Genomic DNA, 11,953 nt, shown 5'->3' on the forward strand with positions numbered 1-11,953 from the left:
GTAGGAATAGAAGAAAAACAAGAGGGTCGTGTCCACCGCTTGCAAGCAACAAACTGAAGTTCAATGCTGAACTCGCAGCGTTTCTTCTAAACTGGCAAGTGAACAGCTGTTAATTCTAACACTGGCCATATAGGAGTAGCAAAACTTACAAATAGCTCCTTTAAATGACCCTGACCAGGCCCCATGGGAGTAGGCCTGACCAAGTTTCCCTCCCAGGGTTTCCTAAGAGGTATCTGACCTTTAAGCATTTCTAAAAACAATGGGAAAATAACCACAGGCCAGACGGCTTGAATTGATGAAAAACACCAATCCACACCCATGTAACACTCACTAACATTTATATCCTTTTCATGTGGCTGCAGGTACAGATCCTGAGGATGCATTAATGCTCTCTCTGTGCCATGAATAGCTAGTTCAAGAGTATTTTAATATAACTCATAACTCATCTGTTTACTAGAACTGTTAAGCTTTTTTTTTTGTTTCTGCTGTTTTTTTTCAATACTCATTTATTTTTCCTGTCAAGACTGTTGTCTACTGTTTTCATGTACACACTGTAAAGGTTTTTACATGAATTGTAACTGAAAAATGTGACAGTACATCTTACTAAAGAATGAAATTATACAAATATTTTGCCGCTGGTGTTTTAAAATGATCTCTTTAATATGATAGCATGCACATACCATGCACTTTTTTTTTGTTTTTTTTTCAAATGTTGAGACAGAACTCATGTTTTTACAATAAATTTGACTTTATTTAATATTAAATGAAACAAAATCATTACAAAAAGACATTCACATAATTACATTAAAGTTTTTAAAAACCAAAAAATGTAAATATTCAAATAAACTTGGTGAAGAACTTTAGAACTGTGTTAAATGTGCACAGACTAATTTTTGTTCATTAAATGTTTCTTGGTGTTCTTCTCTGGTTGAAACAATATGATGAAACACTTGGGAGCAAATATGCACAAAATTAGTCCAAAACTTGAAGCCAGAATGGCGAAAATTTCCACAGCCACAGTAAATTTCCCAGGAGAGCTGACATATGCTGGGATAAAGGTGATCCAGACTGCACAGAATATCAACATGCTGAAGGTGATGAACTTGGCTTCATTAAAATTATCAGGTAGTTTCCGAGCTAGGACAGCTAACACGAAGCAAAAGACAGCCAGTAGGCCTATGTACCCGAGTACAGCCCAGAACCCAATAGCTGAGCCTAATGCACACTCCAGGATGATTTTCTCTTTGTATACCGTTAGGTTTTTCATTGGAAAAGGGGGACTAAGAACTAACCAAATAATACATATTAAAACTTGTATAAACGTGAAGGACACTACGGTCATTCTTTGCTGTGGAGGACCAAACCATTTCATGACATTATTACCAGGAAGTGTGGCTTTGAAGGCCATTAACACCACTATAGTTTTCCCAAGAACACAAGAGATGCAGAGGACGAAGGTGATGCCAAACGCTGTGTGGCGCAGCATGCAGGACCACTCAGAGGGTGCTCCCATGAAAGTTAATGAACATAAGAAACATAGAGTCAATGAGAAGAGCAGCAGGAAACTCAGCTCAGAGTTGTTGGCCCTGACAATCGGGGACATCCTGTGACGAAAGAACACAGCCGCTGTTATCATGGCGAGACAGGCACCACCAACTGAGAAAGCAGCCAGGATGATTCCCAGGACCTCATCGAAGGAAAGAAACTCTACAGGCTTGGGGAAACATTTGTTTCTCTCTGCATTAGGCCAGAACTCCTTGGGGCAAGGGAAACAATCAGGGGAATCTGAAAAAATAAATCAAAAATGAATTTTAGCAGTCATATATTTGAGGTTGTAGATATGCATCAGAAAACATCAACCTATTTTACCTGTGGCATTGCTAATCTCTCCCTCAGGACATGGTATACAATCATAACAGCAGATGGGTTTTCCTTTCTGCAGCACTTTTCGGGTTCCTGGAGGACAGCTGTCAGTACACACTGACACAGGCACCTGTCACATAGACACAGACAGACTCACACAGATATGGATTATTGCTACACAGCTGTTAGATGTTATGTTATTGCTCCTCACTTGTGTGCTACCCTCCACCCAGGTGAGGTTTCTGTTGATACGGAATTCCTGGCCCACTGGCAGTGATGCATCGTAGTGCCCTACTGTCACAAACTCAATGCTGCCAATCTTACTTTTTTGCCAGTTGACCAGTTCATATGTGGCCACAGGATCCCCGTTGGCATCAAATGACACATCATAACCATTTTGGGAAAAATTTACTTTCTTCAGCTCAGTAAAAACCTGAGGATAAAATAAAATAAGACAGAGAAAGGAAATGATACAAAATAAAATTAATTTTTCATCTTTACAGTACATCATAGCTCAAAATAAAGTATTGCAGTATATCGACTGACCTGTTTGGACTCTACTCTGGTGTGTTTGTCACACTGAGTTGTAGAGTTTGTTTTCTGGCATGCTGAATTATGAATGGCATGTGCTATTGCATAAACAGCCTTGTACACCATGTTAGTGATTCGGAGCTGAGATGTGTCAGTGTATGGGCTCTTGAGTGTTTGTATGTCTTCAGTTCCATCACACACACTCTCCTCTGTGGCTGCACCTAAAAACAAAGTGAAGACGCAGGTGTTTTTTTTAGCCCTGACTATAATATTACAATGTTATTACATCTCATGTGTTTGTGTTTCTCTTATGTGTTTGTTGGTAAAAACAGGCTTATCTTACATTATATTAGAAAGCGCTGTTGATGCCTGTCATGCCTGTATCTACAATATTTTCTTTCGAATAGTTCCTTTGTCATTGTTTTCATTTATCTTAATGTATACCAGCTCATGTTAACACAAATCAATCATCAGTCACATTTATGAAAGATGTTCACAACTTTTCCTTTAAACATGAACTGACTTTACCTGTTTTAATGTGGTAGAAGTAATTTAACCTACATTTATTGTAACTGATATATGCTGGGAAATATAATGATGATGAATAATTGATCTTTAAATCACTACAGCGTAGAGATGGGCCTCAGGACTGCACTTCACAAGAGATTTCACTTCTGATAAAAATCAGAGCTTTGTTCTTGAAGCATCTGTGGACTTTTTTAACACACAAAGCTCCACAATCACAACCAACAAAAGAACACAACCCAACCACAAGGAACCAACTGTGGGTATCACCTATGTTAAAAATCAACACAACTTTCTCACTTTTGCCCAGCCTGCAGTTGAATGCATCCTCCCAGAACTCAGTCAGCACCGGGGATGCAGCCACTTTGGTTGGGGACAGATCCAGCAGGAAGTCTCTCAGACCTGGGATGACTGATTGCTGAATGCCAAATCCGATGGCTCCAGCACAGAAGGTGAATCTCAACAAGTCTGGGTCAGTTACCCATGACTCAGTGCCTATCCACTGGCGAGGTGGGGAAGGTTCCCTTGACAGCTCCTCCAACAAGATCTTCATGTCTCCAGAGGCTGCAAATGCCACAACAACCATAGCTGTTGACCTAGAGAGACAGACACACAAAACGTTCTGAAATATGCTTCAAGATTATTAACAAAAAACTAACATCATAAACTGTGTTTGGTGTGTTTCTAACATAATAAAAATAATCTTCTGATCTTCTAATTTCATGTTTGGTGGAATAGTTTTGTTATTCTGTGTGCAGAAAGTCAGAGTTAACACAAGGAACACAAGCACAATCAGTGATGCAGAAACCTGCGGATAACATCAGCCACTCTCTGGATCTTGCTACGTGGGTGGGTCCGATAGAAAGATTCTGAGTATTCCACACAGATCCCCTCTTTTTGCGCTGCATCCAGGAAAGACGCCATGCCATTATTGCCATAGTCCGAATCCGAGCGGACAGCACCAATCCAAGTCCAGCCGAAGTGTTTGACCAGTTTGGCCAGCGCATCAGCCTGGAACTGGTCACTGGGGATTGTTCTGAAGAAACTCGGATACTGCTCCTTATTGGATAAGCATGCACAAGTGGCGTAGTGGCTCACCTGAAGAAAAATGAAAGTGTCATTCATTTAAATGTCATTCAGTTGCCTATTATAAAACACACATTTTACCAGAAATATAAAATATTTACTTGAGGGATGTTAAATGAGCCGATGACGCGCGACATGCTGATGGATGGCGTGGACCCAGACTCACCAATGATAGCCATCATTATACCCGATCGCGTGCAGTGGTCGCCGGTGTAAAACACTGAGTCCAGGCCATTTGAAAGCTGGAATGCCACACGCACAGTCATGGGCACTGATGCGCACGAATCATGGATCTGATATCCGAGCCTGATGCTCGGCAGCAGCTTACTGCTTTTGTTAATCTCCTCGATGGCAAAAACCATTGCGCGTGAGAAGCGCAATTCACGTGAGTCGATCCTGCACACAGACACTCATGTCACTGTTGGAATTCACATATAATGAGGACAATTCACAATTTTTACTATACACACGCAATTAATAACTGCACTTCATACTTAGGGACAATAACTGATTCTGCGCTGCTGCACACAATGAGCATATTTCAAAAGACAGATAGGCCTTTAAGTATTCATACGGTTTTAATGTAGGGAGTAACAATAGTTAAAGTTTGTTAAATCAATATAAATCAGTTACACACCTGTGTTTTCAGTTAAGACACAAAGATTGATCTTTTTGGCCACACTCTACTATTGGTTAATACCTGTAATTTAGTGGTGCAAATACTGATTTGGGGAAAAATTCAACGTTTTCAATTCTAAAACTTAACAACAATAAAAGCCTTGCAACAACTTTTGTAAGCACATCATAGAAATTAAGGCATTTCTTTCCCCACACAGTCAAACATCCTTTTATCCCCAACTTCCTCTTCTCACTAACCTCCCTGTGCACCTTAGTGGCTCAGGCATGGTGGTGTAGTTATGCTTCACTGTGTGCATGTAGTTGTGTATGGAGAAAACACCCCCAATAATGTAGTCTCCATCCATTGAGAATGCAGGTAGACGAGCAGCACCCTGCAGCTTACATTTCACAGATGAAGCCTCAGCACTGACCCCAGCACCAGACTTCGCCTCTGTAAGCCCAGCCCTTTGTTTCAGACCTGTCCAAGAAAGATTCAATGCAAGAGTTGAGTTCAGCTCCAAGAAACTCAGAGCCAACATCAGGCCAATAAAGAGAGCTGAGATCTCCATCCCCGAAGTGTCTGCATGTGGACACAAGTGTGTTTTCACAGGTTAATATAGATTTTCAGACAAAAGCTTCCCTCCTACTGTGCATCATCTCACTGTACATCAGAGAGAGGATGCCCCTTATCCAGTGATGTGTGTTTAACCTCTACTAAGTGCCCCAGTGTTTTTTTTTCTACTATTGTAAAGTTACCATTTTAAACACCACATATCTCCATAACTTTGTCCTGCCCTTATGTCTTTTTGCTTGGTTTTATCTTATATTGTAATTTTGGTACTTTATTTGTAAAGTTCAATTCAGTTTTAAATAAATCACACGATTTATTGCTCCACTATAATATTGGCAAAAATAGTTTCTGGTAAAAATTTATAATAATAACAGTTGAGAATACTTTGTTGATATATAATTGTTTTTTAGTGTACAATAGTGAATTCTGTAGGATGCTAACCTAAACCATGACATGACGTAAGTCATACAATTTAAATGAAGGATAGAAAAGTCTAATGTAAAGCCAAGAAAGCAGAGCTGACCCTGACAAGCTAAGTCAGGACGTCTTCACAGGCCAACATTCTGGTTTTTTGAAAAGTTGGTGATTCACTATTTTATATCACTATCCTTTGATTTGTGTTCACAAAATACTTTTTGCGTATTTTTTTGTAAGCAGTTAACAAAGCAACACATCAAGTTTGATGCTTTGCTGCTTTACTGCAATGTATCAAATGTACCAAATATAAGGTGCCTCCCCTGTACTGCACATCTACAACAGTTAAAAGAAAAAACTGGAAGACAGATACTTGTGTAAAGGCTCACTCTGCTACTACCACCTAGAGGACATTATAGTCAAACTCAGAGAATGTATGACAGTGATTTAGATATGCTTGGAGATGATTTATGGTCCTGTGGTTAGTTTTAATGGATATAATAATATTATGTGCAGTATCCACGTAGCATAAAGTAGTAAGAAACCAAAAAAACCAAAAAAATTTGTATTTTCTAAAACATTTTAAGTGTAGTGGAAGGAATCAACAGGGGCAGCTGTCACAGTAAAGATCCCTTACTGGCTTCCCGGCTGTTTGTTCGAGGTTATAAATAAGTCAGAGGGGTTGTTCCCAGAAATTGCACAAAAAAACCCTTTGAACAGAAGCTCCTGCACTCCCAAGAAGAAAGACAGCTTCATTTGTTTAAGAAAGGGCCCCAAAACGACATATGTTTTCATCCAAGTGCCAAAGCCCTCTAGCAGCCATAGTTAAAGGTGCTGCAGGAATGAGTCATTAAACCCAGGAATAAGTTAGCATTTCTGCATTGCCTGATCCTGAAATCGATTTTTTGAATAAGATTTTGGTTAGATGCCTGAATTAAGGTCTCTGGTTAACACAACACACATTTTCATGTTTTATTGAACAACATAAAATATGTCGTGACATCTCTAGCGTAACAGAGAATAGTCCGAAAAAGAGAAAATATCCAGTGAGGCGCAGTTTTCTGGTTGAAAAAGCCTTGTTGATGCCAGAGGTCAGAGGAGAATGGCCAGACGGGTTAGAGCTGATAGAAAGGCAACAGTAACTCAATTAACCAATGGTTACAACCGAGGTATGCAGAAGAGCATCTCTGTAGGCAGGAGACCACACCAAGTGCCTCTCCTGTCAGCTAAGAACCGCAAACTGAGACTCACCAAAATTGGACAATAGAAGATTGGAAAAAGTTTGCCTGGTCTGATGAGTCTTGATTTCTGCTGCGACATTCGGATGGTAGGGTCAGAATTTGGCATAAACATCATGAAAGCATGGATCCATCCTGCCTTGTATCAACGGTTCAGGCTGGTGGTGGTGGTGCAATGGTGGGGGATATTTTCTTGGCACACTTTGGGCCCCTTAGTACCAACTGAGCATCGTTTAAGCACCACAGCCTACCTGAGTATTGTTGCTTACCATTTCCATCCCTTTATGTGTACCCATCTTCTGATGGCTATTTCCAGCAGGATAACACACCATATCACAAAGCTCAAATCATCTCAAACTGGTTTCTTGAACATGACAATGAGTTCACTGTAATCAAATGGCCTCCACAGTCACCAGTTCTCAATCCAATAGAGCACCTTTGGGATGTGGTGGAACGGGAGATTTGCATCATGGATGTGCAGCCGACAAATCTGCAGCAACTGCATGATGCTATCGTGTCAATATGGACCAAAACCTCTGAGGAATGTTTCCAGCACCTTGTTGAATCTATGCCACAAAGAATTAAGGCAGTTCTGAAGGCAAAAGGGGGTCCAACCCGGTTATCGAGGTGTACCTAATAAAGTGGTCGGTGAGTGTATGTAATTATGTAATCTTGACACTGCACCTCTACTGACATGATATTCTGTCAATTATGTCCTGCCCACACTACTGGTCGTGCCCTGATGGGTACTAGCCATGCCCTGATGGGTGGTATGAAAGATTAAACAATAAGGATGCAAAGAGGATGACATAGGTCTGCATATAAAAATAAGTAACAGTGCATGAAGATTAAGAAACCGGGGTGAAGGGAGGAGGAGGCAGTTATGGGGGCATTTTTTGACATATACTTACTCTTCTGTGTCTCCATGATTGTGGTTTTGTTCTCTTCTTCTTTTTTCTTCCCAGTGTCTTCCTCTCTTTCCTCCTCTTGTAAATTACGGAGAGAGTTTCATCTCAATGGGTTGCACAGGGCCGGGGATGTTATTCTGGGTGGGTTGTTTGAGGTCCATTACACCTCCGTCTTCAGTGAGTGGACATTCACTTCAGAACCACGTCAACCCACCTGCACAGGGTAAGTCTTACATACATACAGGAAAAAGATTTTTCTTGTCTTATCAGAGTCTTCAAGCTATTAAGAAATAACATGTAAGAGTTGTGCTGAGATGTCTTTGAAGTATTGTTATATACATCTTAATCAGATATTGAGATATTTCCACATGTTAAAATGCAGCTCTAAAAAGTAACACATATTAATACAGAATGTTTTGATAATGTGGTGATTTGGGTAAATCTGTTGTAATTTGTGCTCATTTTTAATCGTTAATAGTAACATTATGTGTTTTAGCTTTGACACTCAAGGATTCAGACAGGCCATGATGATGGTCTTTGCTGTTGATGAGATCAACAGAAACTCCAACCTGCTACCAAATATAACTCTGGGATACAGTCTGTATGACAACTGTGGTGCACTTTTTATCGGATTTCGTGCTGCTTTGGTGCTGGCCAGTGGTCAAGAGGAGCAGTTTCTGCTTCAGGAGAACTGTTTAGGGACCCCTCCAGTTGTGGGGATTGTGGGTGATTCCTACTCAACATTTTCTATTGCCACCTCCAATGTGTTAGGCTTATTCAGATTGCCTATGGTGAGTTTAAATTTCTTCTGTGCGTTTAATGGACTGTATACAAATCTATTTCAAATGTGTTGATAACTTTTAAAAAGTGTGTAATATTTCAAATGGGTCAAACAACTTACATGAGATACTGTACACAACCTGTGCTCACACTGTACTGTACGTCTCTTTTCAGGTGAGTCATTTTGCCACATGTTCCTGCCTGAGTGATCGGCAACGGTTTCCATCCTTCTTTAGAACAATTCCAAGTGATGCTTTTCAGGTGAAACTATAAGTTTGGGGTATGAGGAAATACAGTATGTGCTTTGTGCATCAATAATGAAACTTATAGACTGAAATCACAATTCTGAATGATTTCTGATTCTGCTGTGAATCTTACAATGACTGAAACCATGTTTTCTATTCACTTAGGTGCGTGCTATGATTCAGATTCTAAAACGCTTTGGCTGGACTTGGGTAGGTCTGCTGATCAGTGATGACGATTATGGAGTACATGTTGCCCGATCCTTCCAGTCTGACTTGACTAATTCAGGTGGAGGTTGTCTCGCCTACACAGAGATTTTGCCTTGGGGCAATGACCCAGCTGAACTTAGGAGAATTGTGGATGTGATGAAGAAATCAACAGCTCGTGTGGTCATGGTGTTTGCACATGAAATCCACATTTATCAACTAGTGGAGGAGGTGGGTTTCAAAATACCATGTCATTTATGAATCTATGTTCCCTGTTATAGGCTGTCTAGCTCACAAAATATGGCATTATATAAATTATTGACATATTTTTTTGTGTCAACATTTGTTCTCAGAGTTAGATTATAGCAGCTGAAGCATGAAACATAAAGGATAATTAACATAACAGTTATGCCTTTTTCTTCCTCCTGCTGTAGGAAAAGACAAATGAAGGAAAGCTTTTCATATGTTATCATGGCATAATTGTACACAACTGGGTTCATATGTCAAAAAAACTACGATATTTGTGCCTTAGATGTCTGAGAAAATATTTATTTTATAATACAATATATAGGTGGTGAGGCAGAATGTGACAGGCCTGCAGTGGCTGGCCAGTGAAGCCTGGACATCAGTTGATGTGCTCCAGACGCCTGACTTCATGCCGTACCTGGGTGGAACACTGGGCATTGCCATCCGTCGGGGAGAAATAGCAGGATACAAGGACTTCCTCTTAAGAATACACCCCGACCAACACCACAACAACTATGGAAATAGCATTGTGAGAGTTTAATCTTACAATCTGACCTGTTATTGCTGCAGTTATATGCATTTTTTTGTTAACACTGAATATTTTTTTTTACATTTCAGGTAAATCAGTTTTGGGAAGATATATTTCAGTGTAGATTTTCTCCACCTCCAGTAGATTGGTGGAAAGCTGGAGGAGCCAGGACATTATGCAGCTGGACAGGAGAATCTACAATAAAGTGGATAGTGAGCTGTTTGATGGTTTCTCATCTCAGGCCGGAGATACCAACCATTTACAAGGTCTGTGTATGCTCTGGCCGTACGCCCTGTGATGACATGCTGCACTGTTGAAAGCCAGGCGAGGGCCTTTCAGTCGGGCCACAGCTGGTAGCGATTTACAAAGACTGGAGCGCATGCAGGGGATATCATATTAGACACGCTACTGTTATTTAGAAAAACAGCTGCTACACCTAGATATTAGAAAAGAGTTGCTGCCGCATTTGAGCCTAGAATACCCAGAAATAAGTTAGCAGTTAAGCAAATGATCTGGCTCAATTGTGTTTTTACAGTCTGTTTTGTTATACTCATGCTCTTGCATAATTACCTAACTTTTAGGAGGAAAGAAGATAGAAGAGGCCAAAGCACACTCAAATCATTGCAACTTGGAAGCTTAGGTGGTTAAGTCATGGCAACCATGGGTGATAGTTTGTTTATAGCCTCACATTCCAACATTATCATTTTTACTTCTGGTATTTGTATTTGTTTTCAAAACTCGAATAGAAGTCGGTATCAATTTTGTGACAAATTAGCCGTATCATAAACGTTTGACAACCACAGAGATATATTTTTCGCAATAATCCAAAAGCAATTGAAAATGTTGAGCTGTAACTTCCAGGTTGACCTATAAAATTTCATCATTCTGGCATTCACATCTATATAAGAATATAAAAACAATATTTTTACTATGACACGCAAATAGCATTCCTCTAAAAGGAAAATATTTTTTTTTTCAAATCGATTCCGCATGAGATGAGTGACAGTTTCATATAAATCTATGGTAATCAAGCAATTATTGTATCTCTTGGAGAGGTAATTTAATACTCTCTAGTATTTATGCTTGTGATTGGGCTGCTGTGAAGTACAGTTTGGACTCCGACACTGGGACATTAGTGTTGATTTGAAAATAACTGCTCTTAGCCTGGAGCAAAGTTACACTTTAAACGTGACAATTCCAGCATTAAAACAAATATAAATGATTGATAGCTACACCTGATCAGATACATATTTGGATGGAGTCATTTGCATTATTTGTTAACATTCTTCTTTGTGTTGTTTTCTCTCACCGACTTGAAGCTGGTGTATTATTTGGATAGAGTAAATTCACCACACCATTTGGGGATCAAGTGTCATTTGATGCAAAATGGCGATGCCTTGCATATATGACGTCATGAACTGGCTGTGGCTCCCAGATGGCACAGCAAAGATTCAGAATGTGGGTGAAGTTAAAGAGTCGCCCAAAGGTGAAGAACTCACACTTCATGAGGACAGAATTTTCTGGAACTTTGAATCTAAACAGGTATTACTCTTGCTTATTGATTTTTACTGTTTTATGCCTAATGATAACATTGAATACTGTAGAACATGAGAAATTGTTTCACTTTCATTTTTTCCTTCACAATCCTGATACCTGAACTTGTTTTATTGACCGATACTGAAGTACTGGTTCGATAACATTACATTGACAAAAAAATTTAACAGTTGTATATATATAAGTACATCACATCCCTATAGCCACCCAGAGTCAATTTGCAGTGAGAGCTGCCCACCAGTACTTCGATGGCCAGAAAGAAGGGCAACCTGTGTGCTGTTTTGACTGCATCCCATGTTCTGAGGGAAAGATCAGACAATGAAACAGGTTGGTGTTTATAAATAAAAGCCCCTCACTGTTTTGGTAGAAAAAAAAAGCAACTGGCAGGATTCCATTGTGTGTTGCAGGTGAAACTGTTACTCCCTAATAGTAAGGGAGGATGTAATTCTGGCAAGGAAAAGGACTGAAGGCGCATAGAAAAATTTTCCATTCCAAATAGGAAAAATAGCAAAATGAAATAAATAATTAATTGACATTTCAACATTGTCCCTCTTTTTTGTCAAGACCTCCCATGGAGTGCGCAATTTGTCCAGAGGATTTCTGGTCCAACCCCCAGCATGACCACTGTGTTCCAAGGATGC

The 11,953-nt window shown here is 39.8% G+C and overlaps 2 protein-coding genes across 2 annotated transcripts in view; one reads left to right on the forward strand and one right to left on the reverse strand.

Moving 5' to 3' along the window:
• Positions 1-886: 886 nt before the first annotated feature.
• LOC111239740 (extracellular calcium-sensing receptor-like) lies at positions 887-5,003 on the reverse strand. The gene is made up of 8 exons (XM_022769646.1): positions 4,882-5,003; positions 4,107-4,401; positions 3,728-4,017; positions 3,220-3,515; positions 2,410-2,615; positions 2,075-2,296; positions 1,870-1,993; positions 887-1,785 (listed from the first exon to the last, which is right to left on the reverse strand). Exons 1-8 carry the CDS (start codon positions 4,986-4,988, stop codon positions 887-889), a joined length of 2,439 nt encoding a protein of 812 aa, XP_022625367.1. The 5' UTR covers positions 4,989-5,003.
• A 2,834-nt stretch (positions 5,004-7,837) lies between these two features.
• The window catches only part of LOC111239741 (extracellular calcium-sensing receptor-like), a 7,825-nt gene continuing 3,709 nt past the window's right edge, over positions 7,838-11,953 (forward strand). The window contains exons 1-5 of the mRNA XM_022769647.1: positions 7,838-7,977; positions 8,251-8,545; positions 8,709-8,795; positions 8,945-9,214; positions 9,555-9,758. Of these exons, the coding sequence (XP_022625368.1) occupies positions 8,279-8,545; positions 8,709-8,795; positions 8,945-9,214; positions 9,555-9,758 (828 nt within the window). The 5' untranslated portion in view covers positions 7,838-7,977; positions 8,251-8,278. The remainder of the gene's footprint in view (positions 7,978-8,250; positions 8,546-8,708; positions 8,796-8,944; positions 9,215-9,554; positions 9,759-11,953) is intronic.

The sequence above is a fragment of the Seriola dumerili genome, unplaced genomic scaffold (genome assembly GCF_002260705.1).
Source record: "Seriola dumerili isolate Sdu_G_001 unplaced genomic scaffold, Sdu_1.0 BDQW01004273.1, whole genome shotgun sequence".
Lineage (NCBI taxonomy): Eukaryota > Metazoa > Chordata > Actinopteri > Carangiformes > Carangidae > Seriola > Seriola dumerili.

Coding starts and splice junctions, on each gene's coding strand:
- LOC111239740 (XM_022769646.1), bottom strand. CDS start 4,988: ATGGATGGAGACTACATTATTGGGGGTGTTTTCTCCATACACAACTAC. Junction 4,402..4,881: donor CCACTAAGGTGCACAGGGAG/GTTAGTGAGAAG, acceptor GTCTGTGTGCAG/GATCGACTCACGTGAATTGC. Junction 1,994..2,074: donor GGGTGGAGGGTAGCACACAA/GTGAGGAGCAAT, acceptor TCTATGTGACAG/GTGCCTGTGTCAGTGTGTAC.